The 22,193-nt window shown below is 41.7% G+C and overlaps 1 protein-coding gene across 6 annotated transcripts in view; it reads left to right on the forward strand.

Moving 5' to 3' along the window:
• Window positions 1-22,193, forward strand: part of SPIDR (scaffold protein involved in DNA repair) — a 169,713-nt gene that overhangs the window by 47,531 nt on the left and 99,989 nt on the right. For all 6 annotated transcript variants that reach the window (XR_014222982.1, XM_082236089.1, XM_082236087.1 and 3 more), the window contains exons 6-7: window positions 15,920-16,176; window positions 19,946-20,040. Coding sequence is in view for 5 of the 6 variants with exons in the window: in XM_082236089.1 (XP_082092215.1) it covers window positions 15,920-16,176; window positions 19,946-20,040 (352 nt within the window). In the remaining variant the exon portion in view is untranslated. The remainder of the gene's footprint in view (window positions 1-15,919; window positions 16,177-19,945; window positions 20,041-22,193) is intronic.

Here is a 22,193-nt window from a genome sequence, read left to right on the forward strand (position 1 = left end):
GTGATCTAAGAATCCAAACCGTTCCTGTTTACACCATTTGCGAAGCCAGCTGTTCACTTCCACTATTTTCCCCTCTCTCCCTGGGCCACGTCGTTCAACTGGGAGGACAGACGAGATGACAATTTGTGCATTTAGTTGCTTCAATTTCCTGCCGAGAGCCTCGTAGTCTCTTTTGATCTTCTGGAGGCTATTGCTTGCAGTGTCATTGGTTCCCACATGAACCAAGAGGAAGGGGTATTTGTCAGTGGGTTTTATGATTCCTTGCAGTCGTTCAGTTACATCTTGGATCTTAGCCCCGGGGAGACAGCACACTTCCCGAGACATCTTGTCAGGCCCACAGATCACTGCTTCTGTTCCCCTCAGTAGGGAATCCCCTATCACCACTACACGCCTCCTCTTGGGTTTGGTCGGGGTTCTTCCGTGAGCTGTCCGTTCCAAGGTCGCCTGCACATTCCCTGAGGACTGACTTTGCTGCTCGTCTTCATATACCTGTTCGACTGTAATGAGGGAGAGATCCTCAAATGGAGTCTGCTCTTCGTCTTCCATGCTAGGGGAGAGGACCTCAAAGCGATTGTGTATTTCTAAGCAATCAGAGTGAACCCTGGGCCTCCTACTTCTTTGAGTCACGTTTCTCCATATATCTGGCTCCTGTGTTGGTGAACTAGACTCCTTCTCAGGGGAGTCCCCTGTCTCCTCCTTGGTGGAGACGGTGTGCTCTGTTGCTTCCAAGAAGAGCTCCAGCTCTCTAATTCTTTGGAGCGTAGCTACACGTTCCTCCAGTTGCTGGACTTTGTCTTTTAAGAGAGCAATCAACATGCAATTGCTGCAGGTAAAGCTGCCTGCAACCTTTGGCAAGATGGCAAACATTGCGCAGGAATCGCAGGCGACTGCAGCTGTTCCCTCCCCTTCCATCTTGAGATCGTGTCGTTGGGGTTGGCTACAGAGGTCCTCCATCATAAAAAGCTTGAAGACAGGACAAATAACTTCCCACACACAAAAAAACACCTAGATCTCCCCCCACAAACGTTTGAGACTAGCTCCCCTAAATCTAAAAGACGGATCTAACTGCGCGCGCCGCTAGGCGCGCGCCGCTGCCCTGCAAACTCTGATAAGCTCCTCCCACAGCTAATCCCCTGCCTCAACAGAAACCCTGCCCCCTCTGACCTTTACACAGGGAAAACAGCTAATGAGCCACAAAGAAACACACACACACAAGAAAACCCTTTTTGCTCCTTCTTCAACTGATGCCCTGCAAACTCTGATAAGCTCCTCCCACAGCTAATCCCCTGCCTCAACAGAAACCCTGCCCCCTCTGACCTTTACACAGGGAAAACAGCTAATGAGCCACAAAGAAACACACACACACAAGAAAACCCTTTTTGCTCCTTCTTCAACTGATGCCCTGCAAACTCTGATAAGCTCCTCCCACAGCTAATCCCCTGCCTCAACAGAAACCCTGCCCCCTCTGACCTTTACACAGGGAAAACAGCTAATGAGCCACAAAGAAACACACACACACAAGAAAACCCTTTTTGCTCCTTCTTCAACTGATGCCCTGCAAACTCTGATAAGCTCCTCCCACAGCTAATCCCCTGCCTCAACAGAAACCCTGCCCCCTCTGACCTTTACACAGGGAAAACAGCTAATGAGCCACAAAGAAACACACACACACAAGAAAACCCTTTTTGCTCCTTCTTCAACTGATGCCCTGCAAACTCTGATAAGCTCCTCCCACAGCTAATCCCCTGCCTCAACAGAAACCCTGCCCCCTCTGACCTTTACACAGGGAAAACAGCTAATGAGCCACAAAGAAACACACACACACAAGAAAACCCTTTTTGCTCCTTCTTCAACTGATGCCCTGCAAACTCTGATAAGCTCCTCCCACAGCTAATCCCCTGCCTCAACAGAAACCCTGCCCCCTCTGACCTTTACACAGGGAAAACAGCTAATGAGCCACAAAGAAACACACACACACAAGAAAACCCTTTTTGCTCCTTCTTCAACTGATGCCCTGCAAACTCTGATAAGCTCCTCCCACAGCTAATCCCCTGCCTCAACAGAAACCCTGCCCCCTCTGACCTTTACACAGGGAAAACAGCTAATGAGCCACAAAGAAACACACACACACAAGAAAACCCTTTTTGCTCCTTCTTCAACTGATGCCCTGCAAACTCTGATAAGCTCCTCCCACAGCTAATCCCCTGCCTCAACAGAAACCCTGCCCCCTCTGACCTTTACACAGGGAAAACAGCTAATGAGCCACAAAGAAACACACACACACAAGAAAACCCTTTTTGCTCCTTCTTCAACTGATGCCCTGCAAACTCTGATAAGCTCCTCCCACAGCTAATCCCCTGCCTCAACAGAAACCCTGCCCCCTCTGACCTTTACACAGGGAAAACAGCTAATGAGCCACAAAGAAACACACACACACAAGAAAACCCTTTTTGCTCCTTCTTCAACTGATGCCCTGCAAACTCTGATAAGCTCCTCCCACAGCTAATCCCCTGCCTCAACAGAAACCCTGCCCCCTCTGACCTTTACACAGGGAAAACAGCTAATGAGCCACAAAGAAACACACACACACAAGAAAACCCTTTTTGCTCCTTCTTCAACTGATGCCCTGCAAACTCTGATAAGCTCCTCCCACAGCTAATCCCCTGCCTCAACAGAAACCCTGCCCCCTCTGACCTTTACACAGGGAAAACAGCTAATGAGCCACAAAGAAACACACACACACACACACACACACACAAGAAAACCCTTTTTGCTCCTTCTTCAACTGATGCCCTGCAAACTCTGATAAGCTCCTCCCACAGCTAATCCCCTGCCTCAACAGAAACCCTGCCCCCTCTGACCTTTACACAGGGAAAACAGCTAATGAGCCACAAAGAAACACACACACACAAGAAAACCCTTTTTGCTCCTTCTTCAACTGATGCCCTGCAAACTCTGATAAGCTCCTCCCACAGCTAATCCCCTGCCTCAACAGAAACCCTGCCCCCTCTGACCTTTACACAGGGAAAACAGCTAATGAGCCACAAAGAAACACACACACACAAGAAAACCCTTTTTGCTCCTTCTTCAACTGATGCCCTGCAAACTCTGATAAGCTCCTCCCACAGCTAATCCCCTGCCTCAACAGAAACCCTGCCCCCTCTGACCTTTACACAGGGAAAACAGCTAATGAGCCACAAAGAAACACACACACACAAGAAAACCCTTTTTGCTCCTTCTTCAACTGATGCCCTGCAAACTCTGATAAGCTCCTCCCACAGCTAATCCCCTGCCTCAACAGAAACCCTGCCCCCTCTGACCTTTACACAGGGAAAACAGCTAATGAGCCACAAAGAAACACACACACACAAGAAAACCCTTTTTGCTCCTTCTTCAACTGATGCCCTGCAAACTCTGATAAGCTCCTCCCACAGCTAATCCCCTGCCTCAACAGAAACCCTGCCCCCTCTGACCTTTACACAGGGAAAACAGCTAATGAGCCACAAAGAAACACACACACACAAGAAAACCCTTTTTGCTCCTTCTTCAACTGATGCCCTGCAAACTCTGATAAGCTCCTCCCACAGCTAATCCCCTGCCTCAACAGAAACCCTGCCCCCTCTGACCTTTACACAGGGAAAACAGCTAATGAGCCACAAAGAAACACACACACACACACACACACACACACAAGAAAACCCTTTTTGCTCCTTCTTCAACTGATGCCCTGCAAACTCTGATAAGCTCCTCCCACAGCTAATCCCCTGCCTCAACAGAAACCCTGCCCCCTCTGACCTTTACACAGGGAAAACAGCTAATGAGCCACAAAGAAACACACACACACAAGAAAACCCTTTTTGCTCCTTCTTCAACTGATGCCCTGCAAACTCAGGAGTAGGAGGGCTGAAACTCAGGATGTGTCAGAAGCAGAGGGAGAAGTTATTAGTGTGAGAGGTGGTTTGGTTTAATCCCCACCCTTTCCTTCCCCACTCTCTCTTAGAACCAGGGGTTCTGTGACCGTGCAGCAGAAGTCTCAGGTTGCGTTTGCGCACTCCCGTCAAACGAGGGTACATAAGCCCAGGAGGGTGTGGTCCCACTGTTGCTTCAACTGGTCCATGGGGCACAAGCCTGGAAAAGTTAATGCCAGCTACGTAGACACTGGAAGTGTGTGTTTGTAAGGAGCTGCTGGAAGTGTGTGCTTTTGTCAATAAATAATTCATTATGGACCAGTTGCCTTCCTTGGCTGGGTGTGTGCAGGACAGCCCATCCCAAGATCAAGAGGTTTTCCAGTAAAGGAGATTTATTTCTATGGACAATAGCAACACCCCCCCCACACACACACACCAGCCCTTGGGCTAGTGCTGTACAGCTGAGTTATATCAGGGCCAGCCATCCAAGTCTCGGTAATATATGCCAGGTCAGCTCCATCATCCACAATCAAGTCACGAATGGGCATGGTGTTATTATAGACCGTTCTGTCATTCAGTAACAGTACCACCAAACTGGAAAACTCAGCAGTATCGGTAACTTCTGGAGGAGTAGGAGGGCTGAAATGGGGGACGGGTACCAAACATCTAGGTCTTTGTCTCAGTTGGTGGTCAGCCACTTTAATCCAACTATACCTCCTTCTGCCCACCACCACTGAAACTGGGGCAACTGGGGCAACATCTTTGCAACTCCCTGCTACCTGCCCAACATCCTAGGACCATCATCAAGTTTCACACTAGACCGGTGATAAATTATTGTCACATAATTTAGTGGGCACATCCCACACTGTTGGGTGAAAAATAGTATAGCTGTCTTCCATCTATCTCTCACTCAGGTGGGACCCACCAACTTCCCCACCCCCAAAACTCTCACCTCTGGGTAAAGGGCACAGACCTGTCTCCTGTAGTTCCTGGCCTGCAAGCTTGTATCCTAATTGATCAGGTTGGTAGTGCACCTGCCCTACTACTACTACTGTTATTATTTATACCCCACCCATCTGGCTGTGTTTCTAAGGCAAGCTCTAGACTAAATCCTATCTATATTCATTTAACCAGCAATCAAGCAAGCAAGCAGTACCATTACTGCAATCAGCACAAGCATGCTGTTACCTGCTGTCAGGTATCTAACAGGACAAACTGATACAGGCAACACACACACACACACACACACTGGCTGGGAGAACAGAGCAGGCAGCTGCCAGGATGGTGCCAATCAGCCCCTCCCTGTTTCATTTTCCTGTACGTCTGCTTCCAACAGTATAACTTGTGAAACCTGCTTTTCTTCATAAAATAAGTTTCTGATCAGAGTTGGAGACTAAAACTTATTTAACTCTAAGAGGGCTGCAGCTTCTCTACTTCATACTTTTTGTCTCACTTTTATTTTTCTTTACTTTGCTTTCTCTACTCCACTCTACACTTTGGATTGCTGGAATAATATGAATGTTGCCGCAAGATAAAAATGATCATTGCCACTTAAACACTGCAAATTCCATCTCTTATGGAGGAGAAAAGGTTGAAGCAGGCAATAGGAATCACAGCAACTGTGGGACCAGCCCCCCCTCCCGGGATTATGTACACTCATCTGACTGAGTGTGCACATGTAAACTGTATGGATAACTTTGCCAGGGTAGCTGTTGTTACCCTGGCAATCTCTGGTTAATGATGTGCAATATAATGTTTCTTCATTTTTTTCTGAAAAATAATGGTGATTTTTTTTTTTACTATATAAGACCTTTATTAACAGATACCTTGAGATGCTTAAGAGCACCCAAGTGAGTCTTATTCCAGATTGGCACTAGCTTAATGAGAATGTTACTTTACCTTCAGACAAACTGACTGATTTCCCCTTTTCTTAGTTGAAAAAATGTAATTTAGGTTCTCTTGAACATTTGTTTTTCAAAACTTTAAATTATATTAATTTGCATTTAATTGTTATTCCTGCAAATCTATTGCTAGTGCAGAGCTAGCTTTTTTATTTTGAATTTATGGAATTCTGATTTGCTCCCATCCCCTGCAAAGAAAGGATTGGTAAAATTTAATCCTGGTCTCAGTTCCCTGTCACACTGCTTTCATCAGAAGGAAATAGGTATATGAGAAGAGGTGAGAATGCTGAGCAAAGTGTTTAAATGGTCCGTGTGAGAAATAACGAGAGGCTGGACAAGGATTTGAATTTGTAGCCAAAGAGAGAAGGGAAAGTGTTAAAGATGAATTGAGTGAACATTGTGGAGGTAAAAGATAGAGCTCAAAACAGAAGTTGCCTGGAGGTTTCAAATTTAAGAGATAGAAGTTAGACGAGACAGCAGAACTTAGTATCAGAGAAGAGGTAAGGGATGGCAGGGTGGAGGCAGAAGTTCAATTTTAGCTGACTTGATTTAGTAAATTAGATTGTACTGGAAATAGTGGAGCAAATACCAGAAATCTCAGTAAGGTAAATATGATACAGGCAAAGAAAGAATGGAAGATAACATAGAAATCATATGGAGATCTGAAAGTAAAACAATAAAGCCAAAAGAGAGATTTTTTATTAAGTACAGGAACTTGAGACCACCAATGGATAGTGGAAATGAGAAAAGAGAGAACTCTTAACAAAGAAACCGGGAGTGGAAAAACAATATCAGTGCGCAATCAGTGCACTAGAATTGCGCACTAGAATCAGTGTGCAAAATTTAGAGAGCATTCAGATGAATGTAGTCAATGTTGTCAGAAGTGAAAGATTAATAGAATGATGACAGGAGGACAAAAACCTTGACACCGTACAGATTACTTTAAATCTGTTGTTACAGCACTGGAAGTAAACAGTATACCTTTCTGAAATCATGGTGATGACTCTATACAATAATATATATATATATATATATATAATGTGTGTTTGTTGACGACAGAATTCATATACACCATGGAACAATGTTCCTCAGGCTCCACTTATTCTTGGCAGGGAGGCACCAAGGATGATACTGTTGGCTCATCACCTTCCTGGGACTTTCCCTGAGTCTATTCAAATAGAAAGTTTATTCATACCTTCATAGTTGTGAAAGCTAGATTATTATAATATGCTGGTATATGGCTGTATGCATGGGTTTGGGGAACAGCACTTCCATCTTGTCGTAGTTGCCAATTACAGGGAGCACATCGCAGCAGTTTTTAAGGGACTCCAGTTGTGCTGAGAGATCTGGCAGATTATAATAGATAAAATACTGGACTATGAATTGTGAAGTTCTTGATTTGAATCTTGCCTCTGCCATAAACTTATTAGATGACCCCAGGCAAGCCTTTCCCTTCACCAAGCAGCCACCTCTATGGTTTGGGGTTCATAATATTGGTATACTTCTACCTGGTTAACACCTTATGCTTAGTGTTATGGATGAACCCAGGACAGCAGCTTAACTATGGTTTATTAACTATCATTAAAGGTCACTCATTGACCAAGATTTGTAATTAGTTTATAAACCTTAGTTAAAATTAACCATGACTTAGTATGAGGTGTGAATCTGGATGTTCTCCTTAAGTACGGTTAAGGAGTTGGCATTGCCCGAAAGCTCCAGAGTGGCATGTGAAGTGTGACTCTTTATTTCTGTTGTCTCCTTTGACAGGAAAAAGCCAGGCCACGGGGTGGGGGTGCAGAATAAAGCAAGATTTAAATGGTTATTTGTCAGATACCTTACATATAACTATAGTTAGCATTAAACAAGGCTTGTGTTATGTGTGAACCAGGCCCTTATGGGAACAGTGCAAAAATTATAGCAAGATAATGCATGCGGAAGACTTTGAAAGCACTAGGTTGTTGTTTGTGGTTGTTTCAATGCGCTGACACTCACTTGTAAAATCTTGAAGAATCTGGATGCTGTTACAGCTGAGGGACTAATCACTTTCTGCCAACCTAATTTATTTTGAATAGTTTAAGGTTAAATATGATTAGAAAACATATGTATAGATATGATAAATAATTGTTTTATTCTGTGTTAACTTGTATTAAAAGGTATTATTAGTATCTTCCTTAGTTCATGAAGTATGTTGGAATAGAAAGTGTAAATAAATGTTCTTATATGGCACTTGCCATTGCTTAAAGAGGTATTGCTGGTCAGTTTTTCCTATAAATTTTACCTCAAAATGTTCTATGAATTTCCATTTTTAATAATAGTGCTGAGGCTGGAATCTTGTCAGAACATGCAGTTGGCAGATGCATACCTACAATATTTTTTTTTAAATGTGCAAAGAGCCTAGGAATTGATATTGATGGACACTTTCACATAGAGATAATATGCCCCAATGTGATAAGGTGCTCAGCTTCTGGAAGTGATATCTTCCCTGATAATGAGTCATAACATTAATGTTATAACCACATTTTAAAGATCGCTCTACCGCTGTTCTGAAGAGATGGGGTGGTGGCTCTAACTAAATTCTAATCTGATGAGTTGTGATCTGATTAAAGTTCTACTATATATGTATATATATATTATTTTTCTCCAATTCTTGTCCTAAATTGACATGTCAGTTTAGGATACAGTGTAGTTGGCATTGGCCTAAAGATTTGTTTGTAGTAAGTTGTGTGACTTCGAAGATTGTAGCTTCCTGATGTTGAGGTTTGCAGACAATGAATTGAGAGATGCAGTTCATAATACCTAACCTGCTTCAGATCTTTGCAGAGGTGTGTTGGTAATTTTGGGCAAATCACTTTGTCTTCATATTTTGTTGCGGTGACCTAGTATTACTAAGGCTGAAATCTTAAACATGGGGTGGTATTCAACTTAGTTTAGTTCAGAGTAGACCTATTAAAATTAATAAACATGACAAAGCTTATTTCAGGGAGTCTACTGTGGGTAAAACTTAGTTGAACACCACTCATAGTATTAATGGGGTTTGCTTTTGAGTAAATATTTTTGGAGCTGTCATGTTAGAGGCATGCTGGGAAAGACATAGCCATCTAGCTGTAGCCATCAGCAGCAATCAGTTCGACAGTTACAGAAAGCATCCGCATTGGGCAATATATATGGTGAGTCAGGCTTCAAACAAGCTATTCCCCCCCCCATGCTGAAAATGTTTAGTAGCTTACATGCAGCCCTTAGAAGACAAAAGCCATATATATATCAGTGTTAGGCAACAAGCCTCTTTGTTTAAAACTGATTCTGCCCCAGCCATGTATAAAGTGGGAACTGAATCTAGTTTTAAGCAAAAAGAAAAAGGTTGCTCGGATAATGGGAGATGAGTGCTTCTCTTGTCTACTGTCTTATCATTGCATAGCCTTCCCCCACCAAATGGTTTCCTGCCAACCGTGCTTATTTCCATTAGCAAAACTCAGCTGAGGAGAGAAACACCTGGGTGAGCTGACTGCAGAGAGACTGCAGGCGGTGGTCTCAGTGAGAAATTAGCATCCCCCTCCACCTGTGTGTCCCCTTTCCTCTAAAACTCTTAAAACGATTGTAGTAGAACTAGGTTTGAATAGGTCTGCTAGTGTTACATTTCATGCAGAAATGTGGTTCTTATAGTATTTAAAATTTAGTTCTTTTACCTACTTGTATCTTGGAAAGCTGCAATATTACATGCTAAGAAACAAAATGTCCTGCATCTATAAAGCATAATTGTCAGTCCTGTGTGACTGATTATTTTACTCTGTTTGGGCTTGCCATTCTGTGGAAAAAAAAATAAGAAGCCAGTGATTTATCAGTCATGTTAGTTGTTGTTTGCCTTTTTTTTGGTTAACTCTGCCTACGCATGGCAGTTTAATCTTTCACATTCTGACTGTTGCCTCTGTGGTTTTATGCTTTGAAGTGATGAGATGTCACCACAATACTGCACACACAAACAAGTAGGTAAGTGAAAACATGGGTGTGTATCTGATTTTCCCTTTGCATACTACTATCAAAGGAACCCCACAGGTGGTATCCAAAAAGGGGGGCACAGTTTCACAATTTTAAATGGAATGCTGCAAAATCAAAGTAATATGTATCAGTGAGATCTTGGTTTGAAAGAGCAGCCTGCTGCTACTTTTCTTAATGTGCAAAGGAGAAACTGTAGCTTGATGTTACAGCAACTGTTTGCATGCTGAAGGTCCCATGTTCAGGGCTTTTCATCTCCAAGTAGGGCTGCAGGAAAACTCAAAAACTACGCCACAAGTTGTTTCAATGCTTTCCTGTGTTTTAAAAGATGTGGCCAATGTAATAGTGTTACAATCTCAAAAAACAAACACAAAAGACACAAAAAGCAAACAAACTGTAACATGGATACATGTTTTCTCTAAAGTATGAATCAGTTTCCACACTGTCCGCTGCAATATTCATGAAGAGCTTGGGCAAGTGTCAAATCTATGGCAATGTTTATTGAAATCTGTGGAAAAGGGTTTTTCTGGCCAATGACTAATGTAACATGCAGAAATACATTGATGGGCTTCCACAAACAAATGCCTCCAAAGCAAGACCTTGTGCATGTGACTTTATGCATTCACAAATTGCAGGACAGCATCAAAGTTAATGTCATGGTCAAAGGAATGTACACTTTGCTGTGGCAACACCCTAAAGATTTGTGCCTTTTCAATGCAACATTTATCATTTGCTGGGAAGACAAATGTCACAGAAGTCTCTCTTTTTAAGAAGAGAATCAAATCATAGAATCATAGAGTTGGAAGAGACCACAAAGGCCATCGAGTCCAACCCCCTGCCAAGCAGGAAACACCATCAGAGCACTCCTGACATATGGTTGTCAAGCCTCTGCTTAAAGACCTCCAAAGTAGGAGACTCCACCACACTCCTTGGCAGCAAATTCCACTGTCGAACAGCTCTTACTGTCAGGAAGTTCTTCCTAATGTTTAGGTGGAATCTTCTTTCTTGTAGTTTGGATCCATTGCTCCGTGTCCGCTTCTCTGGAGCAGCAGAAAACAACCTTTCTCCCTCCTCTATGTGACATCCTTTTATATATTTGAACATGGCTATCATATCACCCCTTAACCTCCTCTTCTCCAGGCTAAACATGCCCAGTTCCCTTAGCCGTTCCTCATAAGGCATCGTTTCCAGGCCTTTGACCATTTTGGTTGCCCTCCTCTGGACACGTTCCAGTTTGCCAGTGTCCTTCTTGAACTGTGGTGCCCAGAACTGGACACAGTACTCCAGGTGAGGTCTGACCAGAGCAGAATACAGTGGCACTATTACTTCCCTTGATCTAGATGCCATACTCCTATTGATGCAGCCCAGAATTGCATTGGCTTTTTTAGCTGCCGCGTCACACTGTTGGCTCATGTCAAGTTTGTGGTCAACCAAGACTCCTAGATCCTTTTCACATGTGCTGCTCTCAAGCCAGGTGTCCCCCATCTTGTATTTGTGCCTCTCTCTTTTTTTTTGCCCAAGTGCAATACTTTACATTTCTCCCTGTTAAAATTCATCTTGTTTGTTTTGGCCCAGTTCTCTAATCTGTCAAGGTCGTTTTGAAGTGTGATCCTGTCCTCTGTCCACCCCTCTCAGTTTGGTGTCATCTGCAAATTTGATCAGGATGCCCTTGAGTCCATCATCCAAGTCGTTGATAAAGATGTTGAATAAGACCGGGCCCAAGACAGAACCCTGTGGCACCCCACTAGTCACTCTTCTCCAGGATGAAGAGGAACCATTGATGAGCACCCTTTGGGTTTGGTCAGTCAGCCAAGGATTTCATACTAAGGATTTCATACTAATGAGTATCATATTGCATCACCTGGCTAACAGATTCCCCCCCCCCAGTCTCAATCTCAAAAATAACAAAGGTGGTCAGTTGACACCTGTATTTCAGAGGCCGCGTCTGCTTCTGCAATTTATTTCAGCATAATCACGTTTCCCTTAGAGAGATTATTCCATTTTGGTGGTGGTTATTTTAAATTATGTCAAAATTCATTTACCCTTTGTTTTCAGGACTTTTCCCTGAGGCAAGGCAAGAGACCTTCAGCTCTTGAGCTGAATTTTTATATCCCTAGGTCAGGATTGGGAAACTTCCAGATCCTGGGCTAGCCTTGGCCTACCAAACTTCACCATTTGGCCCATGAGGCCATTCTGAGCAAGCCACGACCACCTACCCTGTACCTGAGGTCATACAAGTAAGGACAGGGCTTGACTGAAAGGGTGGGGTTTGCTCAAAGTTGCTCTGTGCAGCTCCCAAAGCACCCAGCACACAGCTGATTGTTAGGAGCCTTTGAGGCGCTGCGCAAAGCAGGAACCCAGCACTAAACAGGATTGCTCCCCTTTCACATTAGCTGATACAAAGGGAGAGTATTCTTGCTGAGTTTGAGCATACCAGAGAGCCCTCTCGCAAAAGCCTTTGGGAGTCACACCTCCCTGTTTAAGATTGCAGTGAGATTGGATTCAAAGGGGAATCCTAAAGGCTTCCCCTTTCTCTTTTAAACCTGATCTCACTTTGATGAGAGCAAAAGGGATTTTAGACATCACCTTTAGCCTGTGATGCAGATCCCAATAAGGACCTGGCTCACAGAGCTGTAAAGCTTCCTCAGCTATACTGTAGCCTGGGCATCCCCAAACTTGGCCCTCCAGCTGTTTTGGGACTACAGCTCCCATCATCCCTAGCTAACAGGACCAGTGTTCAGGGATGATGGGAGTTGTAGTCCCAAAACAGCTGGAGGGCCGAGTTTGGGGGTGCCTGCTGTAGACTAACCCACCTATTCAGTTTTGCTAGAGAGAGACAATCAGGATGAAAATTAACCCTACAAAGGTATCCGATTCAAAACATATTAACACATAATTATACTGTATTATCTTTCTTCTAAAAGCAATAACATATGTCCACTGCCATCCTGACTTTTCTTTCAGACAAGGGCAGACGCCTGTCTCTTTTCTGTAAAACTTTAGATGGCTTGGGTGGCAATCCTGTGGCAAGATCTGCTGGAATGAGCATCTTATGTTCCATTGAATTTCCATCAGCATTAAACCCCAACCCGGGCTCAGCCAAAGATGCAGTGGTATAACTTGTTCAGCTCAGCTCAGCGGGGTCTTAACTAGCTGAGAGGCTTTATCTCAAGCCTGTTCACCTCAGCCACTTAACAAAGCGACCTGATGTGGAACTCTTATTTTAAAGTCTTGTTTTCTCTCTGCCAGGCTTAGGCAGGGCAACAGCAGCAATCCTGCTGCGGAACACAGTTTGGACCTTGTGTAAATTTACTCTGGCTTACCTTACACCAGCTTCCTTTATGCCAGTTTCTTGTGCATAGGATTGCTTCTCTAATAATTATTAAATTATCAGGGGAATAATAATAATAATAATATTAATAATAATGTACTATTTATACCCCGCCCATCTGGCTGGGTTTCCCCCAGCCACTCTGGGCAACTTCCAACAAAAGATTAAAAATACGTTAATATGAAAGTTCTAAAAGAAGGTTTAAATGACAGAACATTTATGCTATGCAGGTTTAACTTTTGTTGTGTTATGTTGGTCACAATAAATGTATGTAAAACACATTTTAGATCATATCACATTTTCTTAATGCTAAGAACCTCAAAGAAGAGAATAAAGTTCAAATATATGAATTTTTATTTTCAGTTGTTAAGGGGGTGGGGAAGAGTATATGTTTTTGTCACTAATGTAACATCTTCAACCAGTGTTTCTTGTCCTAAGGCCAAGCTCATCTGATTTTGTATATCAATGTGAGTGGAAAAAGTAGACACTGCCCTTTTTTCTTTGGGGGGGGGGTTCAGAAAATATCCTTCAAGAGACAGATTGTAAAGAAAAGTCTTTTAAATAAAAACTGTAGAATTCTGAAGAGAAAATGAAAAAATGAGGGAAGTAATGTGAAATATTATATACATAGAATGATAGAAAGGGGGAACTAGGAGGCTGTTTCATAAGCTGTTATTGCCTTCCCCATTTTGGAAATGGGAAGTGAAGTACAACTGGCTCCTCCTGTAGTGTTGAACTTAAAAAGACCCTAGAACATTTAGAGGGGAATTTAAACATCAGTGTTAACAGCATAATATTGGGAAGGCGAACAGGCTGAATTACAAAATCTTACTCACTTCATATGCTTTCATGTGTCAAAAATGTCACTTCAAGTCTACTTAGAACTTGGCAAGTACTTACTACTGATTAAAAGTGATTTAGAAAGAAATGTGAGAAGCTAAACAAACTTTTGATTTGGCACAGGTAGCATGTTGAAATACCAGATTAACTCAAAACGTTGTGTGCAATACGGAAAACTAAGTAGGTGCAAACATAAACTTAAATCAGCAGATGTAACCTGGGAAAGGTTTATATTGGCTTTTCTGAGTGTGTACCAATGGAACAAATAAAATACATTTTCAAGTATAAATATTTGGCATGCACCACAAGTATTTAATGTAGACAATAAAGCACTATGGGGACACTGTCAAAGCAAGTAATAGACAAGAACAGCGAACAAAGGGAGATACTTTTTTGCTGCTAATTTTTACTTAAAGCTGTGCTGGAAGTACAGTGGTACCTCGGTTTACGAACTTAATCCATTCCGAAAGTGCATTCTTAAACTGAAACTGTTCTTAAATCGAGGTGCGCTTTCCCTAATGAGGGCTCCCGCCACCAGTGCCCTTCCACCATTCGGATTCCATTCTTGGACAGAGGTAAAGTTCGCAAACCGGGACACTACTTCCGGTTTTGCGGAGTTCTAAACCGAATCGTTCGTAAACATGGCTGTTCTAAAACCGAGGTACCACTGTATTATGTGCCAAACCCTTCTCTCAATTCTGCATGTATATACTTATTCATCCACACTGTAAAGGCTAAATTGAGCAAATCTAAATGTGTTTTTCCTCCCAAATATCCTATTGAGCACATTATGTTTGTTCAGAATGTGTAATTGCAGAGATATATGTTCTTGGCTGAAATCTGTTACTGTATTTTGTTTGTTTGTTAATAGAGATAGGAAAGAGATAGGATAAGAGGTGTTTAAAGTTAAGCAAAAGAGCAGAAAACTGTGAGGGAGGGGCCCATTGTCATATGACCCCAGTCCTGAGATCCATGTACATGTAGATCAGGCATGCACAGATTTGAACTCTTCACTGGAATGAATGTGGAGCTGCATGTGCTCATTGCAAGTGTGCAGGTGCAAGTTTTTAAAATAGAAACCTTCTGGTTTAAATTAATAAAGGGGAAGAGCCAAGCTACATGTTACACAGACATAGCTTTAGCCTTCTTTTTGGCATGAACAGCCATCTCAGGAGAGGGCATTCAGGAGTTCCTTCAAAACTAAGCTTAGGGTGCCTAGGGTCAGAGCAGTTTAGAGTGGGGAAAGGGTTGTGCATCCCTTTAGTGTCTGGTTTTTTGCATTCCCAATTGCTCCCTTCTGCGCTGTAATTTAGCCCTCATGTTGTTCAGATTTTCTCTTGTTTTGAACTTCTTTCATATTGTGCAGAACTTTGTGTGTGCCAAAGTATAGACCACATATATTTGTTACATGTGTAATTTATTAAGTACCTTCATAAATAAGCTCTTTTAGGAGAAGCCTGTTAGCATGAGAGGCTCTTGGGCATAACTTGATTTTCTCTACTTTGAAATTATGGGAGGAAATGGGAATTGTGAGTGTTTCCCAATGGGGTTGCACACTCATTAAAAGCAGGTTCACAGTTTAGGGGTACAAAATGCTGTACATTAGCTTTAAAACACTAAATGGCTTGTGACCCGCTCTTCCCAAGTGAATCTGCCTATCCATTGTGATGGTGAGGGTGTGGCACCCATAATGTGGAACTCCCTGCTTTGGAAGCTTCATTTGGCTCCTTCTTTACCAGTGTTCTGCCAATGACTAAAAAAAAAATTGCTTTCTGACAAGCTTTTGATTTATCAAATGCATACATCTATACTGTTATGACTTTCTGAATATATTGGACAAATTACTAGTACTGCTTGCCAAAACAATACATTTTTGTGTTCCTATTAATTGATGTGACATTTGGTTTGCTTCTCTTCTAATTATTGAATTATATATTTCTTTTATGCAGACAATTTCTTTAGAAATTTCAGAATATTCATCAGACAGTGAAAGTCTGGAAAAATGCCAAGCAGAAACTAAAGCTGCTGATTTAGAATTCCATAAAAAGCCCGAGTTCAATTTTGGAGCAGGGATTGAAACAGATACAGGAAGGTCAGCAAGTGACTGGTTAAAATCTGCTCAGATGCTTCTACAGACACCAGAGAAAAAGAGAGACAAGAACATGAAGACTCCAGAAGATTCTGCAAAGAAAAGAAAATTTCTGAGGTATATATGTTTTGGGTTTTTTTCATTGTAGCATTCTAGTAATAATAACAAGAGTAGTTTCAACATGAGCAAAATCTAAGAGTTTTAACATTCAAAGGCTTTTTGAAAGGGTTGGCCATTTTAAATCATGAATCATGCCATTTTAAGTCACTGTAAGTCATGAGTTAATTCATTTTTAGCTCTCTAGTGATATATGTATACAGTTTTTCAAAGCATTCACACAGTTACTGCAGCAAATCATCTTATGATGAGTTTACTACAATAACCACCATCTTAACATTTCCTTCTACAGTGCTGATTCAAATATTTCTATCTTGCACAACTGTGTCATATCTGTTTTTCATATCGATACATATAATTACTTATCTGAATTTTGAACACAATGTTTGTAGTTCATTTGAAAGTGCTAAGTTCCATTCACATTGTGCGCCACAATTATATTGTTTGGAAGTGTGGGTGGGGCTGTTGTCATTGGGTAAGTTTGAAGTAAAAATAGCAATAATGCACCACACCATCACATTAATATTTTCATAGATGTGAGTCATATATTTGAACAAATTACCGTAGATAATGATGATCAATTGTATAGCATTTTCCCCCCTGTAAAGTTACTCACATTTTAGTAGTGCTGGTCTTAGCTTTTCTCCACATTGTAATATTTGTGATAGAAAACAAAACAAAACTTTCATATTTTTATATAAACACGCTTTCTGCTGTTGAATAGTTAAACATTAATATCTGACCGATTTAATAGACTTAACCTTATCAAAGTTGTAGAAATACAGAATGTTCTAAAATACCACACAGTAAAACAAAGTCTTTTTCCATGTGAGATGAGCAATAACTTTGAAAGTAAAATGCATTCTACAGGAAAAGAGAGCACTGAAATTAAATGGGTTTTTAGTTGATTGGCACAAGTGCGTATCTGTTAATTGAGTAAGTTAACATTCTACCAGTCTCATAGATGCCCTTCTTTTTCTTCCTATTCCAGTCAGTTCATTTTGTGAGCCCCTTCATAGCATACCTCTCAATGCTGTAAGCAACTCAGTGGTAGAACATCTGCTTTGCATGCAAAAGGCTCTAGGTTCAGTCCCTGGCATCTCCAGATGGGATGAGATAAACGCTTACCTGAAACCCTGGAGAGCCACAGCTAAATGGAGTAATGCTCAGAGTGTGTATTAGGCCACAGCCTATGCTTATGAGAGGGCAAAGTAAGAAATGGCTCTGCAAACCTCTTTTGAGAAGAAATTAAGAGGTAGATAAATGTCAAAACTTCACTGTGCTCTACACAACATACCATTGCGCAGATATAGCACCGTAGTTTGGTGATTGAGTGCATCTGGTATGTTCCGACTCTCTTCCCTCTCACTCCTATAGTTGGCATCAAACCAGGCTTCAAATCTGCTTTTAACTGTGGTTTCCAGCTTCAGTTGGTACTGTGGTTAGAATCATTTCTCTAGCAACCATGGTTGCCTCCAAAACGGAAAGGGGGGTATAGAATGGTGAGGAGGTAAGAGTGCTTGATAACATGATGCAGCATTGCCTCTGTAGCAGGCCTACATGACATCAAATGCAAACTGCTCTGAACCCAAAAGCTCCATCTTATTTTAAGCTTCAAACAAATGATTCATATTCCAGCTTTAGTTGACCAAGCTTCTATGCAGTAGACTACTCCAAAATGTTAATAGACTGAATGTGAAAATAAATAACTCCTCCACTTCATGAGTTACATTCAGTTTCGTTTTTCAATACACAATTAAAGATGTGCAAACACACATAACAGGTGAAGCACTTCAGCTATTTACCATACGTTTTATCTATCCCTGTTTCCATTTTCTGTATCTATATTTGTCCTTAGTCCGTTTGTTCAATCCCTATCCCCTCTGCATTTACTGTTTCAGTTTCCCCAGTAAGAGCAATTCTCGCTGTTATTGCTGATGGAACAGGAGGTGTTTGTGCATAGACATTCATGCACAAGTGGGCACATACGCTGACTTTGGAAGAGCCAGACATACTCTTCAGGAAGTGGTATATTGAAAAATTGCATGTTTCTCATAAGAAGAGCCCTGCTTGTTCAGACCAAATGCCTCTTTAGCTCAGCATTCTATTCCTGTGAGAAGCCCCTGAGTAGGACATGCTCACAGTAGCACTCTCTCTTCTTATGCGAAAGAATTAACAGGCTGAGCTCATCTGTTGCTCTCATTGTTGCTGTGATTATCTCATTTTTTTATTGCTGTTGTGATCCGATTTGTCTTCAATGGAAACTAAGAAGACTGTCAAAGGTTTGAATGCAAGACTGAATATAGGGTCATTTGAGCCTGCATGCTGTCCTTGCATTCATGGTTCCAGTTACAGATAGGTAGCCGTGTTGGTCTGCCATAGTCAAAATAATATTTTTCCCCTTCCAGTAGCACCTTAAAGACCAACTAAGTTAGTTCTTGGTATGAGCTTTCGTGTGGTATCTGAAGAAGTGCATGCACACGAAAGCTCATACCAAGAACTAACTTAGTTGGTCTTTAAGGTGCTACTGGAAGGAAAAAATTTTTATCTTGCATTTATGGGCAGTGAGCTTTTTTGATGCAATTAATTTTAAGAGTTTTGCCATTGTACACAAAAAGAAAAGGGCTAGGTAGCGAGAGACAATGGCATTTATGCAGTATTTGCATATTTTCTTCTTTTTTCAATTCTCTCAATTTACTTTTTGTCCGGCAAATAATTGGTTAAGAGGTCCCAAGTGATTATAAAATACTCTGGACTCCTTGAGCTTTTTATTACTACCAAAGTACAAATCAATCATTTACCTTTATTTGCTTCTCAATTCTTGTGACTTTAGCTGTTTTCTTGAAAGCACAATTGGTAAAATTAGGATATTGGCTTTTAAAAATTACAGGATTCACGTTCCAAATAAATTACCAAGTAGCTCAGTTCAGCTGGAACTCTATAGGTACTCTTTTGTTTTTATACTGTGATTTTGTATACTGCTTAGAGAGTCTTTAAAGTAATAAGCAGTTTAGAAATACTAAAAAATATATAACACTGGGTCCTAGGAGATTGGGCCTTGTTATGTTCTCCATCCTACCTTCACAACAAATTTAACCTCATAAAGAGGGGATCCTAAGAGAGCTCACCTGAGTAGTTAAAGATAATTCACTGCATAATTCAGCCATTTACCTGACAGTCATTAGCAAAAAGGTAACTTCAGATAAAATGATATTTGTTTTTAACATAGGCTGTTTTTGATCTGAATTGTAGATAGGTTGCTACAATATTACCTTCAGTTTATTTGCTTTGCTTGCCACTTCCCCTTGTGAACACTGAACTGCTTCTGCCGTGGACAATTTTCAGACCACTGAAAGTACATACTTGACCCAGCTTATGATATGAATCATGAGGTCAAGTATGTGTGAGAAGTATTTTGGGATGCGTTCCTTGCCAGTGGTCACACATCTTCCAGTAATCTGCTCTAGGCTAATGGTCAAAAGTGCACTCAGTTGTGGCTGAAATTACACTCTTCAGCAGAAGAGCCGCTTTGACCCAAGGAGTGCCCCTTTCAGAATTGCTCTGGTTTTTATTCCTGGAAAAACTGTGTATGAAAACAACTCATACTAAATGTAGATTATATAATATGCTGATGTGCTTTACAAATATATGCAAGTGTTGATTTATAGCACCCCTTTGGCTCTAAATGAGGCATCATGTCTGTTCCTTGGTACTTTGGGGAACAAAGGTAAAATATTGGTATAACTGAATAATTCTTCATTCTCCGTAGGGGCGGGCTTGCAGAGAGACTGAACAGACTCCAGAACCGAAAGAGGGCCGCCATTAGCTTTTGGAAGCATCAGTGTATTTCTGATGATCACATTGGTAAGAAACATTTGATTACTATGAAAACTACTTGGGGCAGAGTGTACTGCTTTTGCTTTTGTTTTCACTGAAGACACATCCTTATATTAGTGATGTGAAGTTGGACAGCCTGCATTATTAATACAGTTGTACTTCTAAAATATATGCTGCCTATGTTTTTGAGCAGTTCTCTGTGCACCACTCCCAGGCTGTACCCCTGTACTTGCTAATACTACTTAGGATCTTCACTGCAAACAGGAAGAAGTTTGCAACAGCAATAGGGTGTCCTGATTGCAGTTGTGCTACAAAAACCTATTTGATATTTTCATAGTTCTTACCTCAAACTAAAGATTTCACTATGTGACTGTGATACTATTAAGGCATTGATCAATTAATGCTAAAAGTCATTTAACACTAATGAGACACAAAAAAACTATATTGTCTTAGAAGTAGACAACCTGTTCTGTATTGTGGCTATATCAGAAAAATACACGAGAAGGCTGAGGACTGTTGCTACTTAGTGGCAGGTTTTGTTGGCACCTGTCTGTCTTGGGAGACAGTGGAATAGTGCACCTTTGGGAGTGAAATAAAACTGTGCCCATCATTTAATTCTGTTGTTCTTAATGAAGTACGTTGTGCAAAGAAACACTTAAAAGGCAGGGCCCCTTTTTTAAATTTAAGCTTTAACAGCCATTCCATTAGACCAGGGGTCGGCAAAGTTTTTGTGGCTTGGGCCGGTTCACGGTCGCGCAGACGCCGCAGTGGGCCGGAGTGCGCACGCATGCACGCATGCGCAAACACAATTTCCGGCACTCCTTCCAGCACGGAGGAGGCGTGTGCAGCTTCCCATTGGCTGCAGGAGCCAATGGGAAGCCGGCCAGTGTCGCGGAAGACAGTCCCCGCTCTGTTCCGCGCCGGTTTAGTGTGGCGCACGGGAGCCAACCGAGTGGGCAGCGGGGGTCCATGGGCCGGTTGAACGACCCCCATAGGCCGCTTGTGGCCCATAGGCCATAGGTTGCTGACCCCTGCATTAGGCTGTAAGAGAGGAGAGATGCAGGGCTACCATCAGCAAGAAGCCAGGCTCCTCTGTCTATGAACTGCTACCTGATGGCAGCTTTTACATCTGACTGCAGCAGAGGACGGAACAGATGGAGTGAGGGCCACTCCATCAACATAGTCAAGAGATCAGCAACTTCTGACACCTCCTCTCCTTAAGCTTTTCCATCGCATCTGGTCTTTAGAAGAACTTGCAATTAAGAACTTGTTCCTGAGTTTGCTTGTTTCCTTCTCCCCCCTAATACGTTTTTCTTTATAAGGGCAGGAACTATCTTTTTAAGGGTAAGCTAAAGGGCAGGAACTATCTGTGTTTAGTGATTTACAGACCAGCCTAGGAGCCATTTTTGGCTTGAAGAGCAGAGTAATTTTTATTTTTTAACAAAAAAATATATATGGAGCTGTAGCAAATTTGACAGCTGAAGAGGCTAACCACTTTGAAAAGTGAACTTTGATTTGGTTCTTCAAGCATGGTAGCTGTTGCAGTAAAAGCCTTTTCTAAGTTTGACTGCACATTTCATTGCTTGCGCATGCATTTAGCTTCTTTTTATTGTGGGGTTTAACATATGTTAAAAGAAAGCTGTATTAGATAGCTGACCAATATATATCCACAGTGGCTGATAAGAGAAGTGGAATGTAGAAAAAAGTAGTGTCCTGCTGTGATACATTAAAGCAAATTATTATAAAAGTATCTTTACTGGAAATCTAGCAGCAATTCATCTGCTGTCTTGCTGCCATTTGAGGTTTTATTTGTTTTGTTTCCCTATTAATATTTCTTAAAATACAGCGGCTCACAGGATTTTTTGGGATATCTGTACTTTTCTTGCTTCTGTGTTGTTGCTCAAGGCAAACATGCAAGAGACAGATGAGCTCAGAGATCAATGAGATGAGATTGGATCATCTTAACTTTTGGAGTCTTGTTAAATCCCTTTAGAAACTCTATAACATACAGTCACATAGACCATAAGGTCAGTGATGAAAGAGAAGTGACTACTTTTCTGATGTAGGTAAATCCTAGGTTCTGGCTTTATTTTCGTCCCAGAATGAGTTATCTGGTATAGGATTTATATATTTCCCCTTGAAGTGCAAATAGGAGCTGGGAGAGTGTCATGGGGGCGGGG

Source organism: Podarcis vaucheri (assembly GCF_965113315.1).
Source record: "Podarcis vaucheri genome assembly, chromosome: 8".
Classification (NCBI taxonomy): Eukaryota; Metazoa; Chordata; class Lepidosauria; order Squamata; family Lacertidae; genus Podarcis; species Podarcis vaucheri.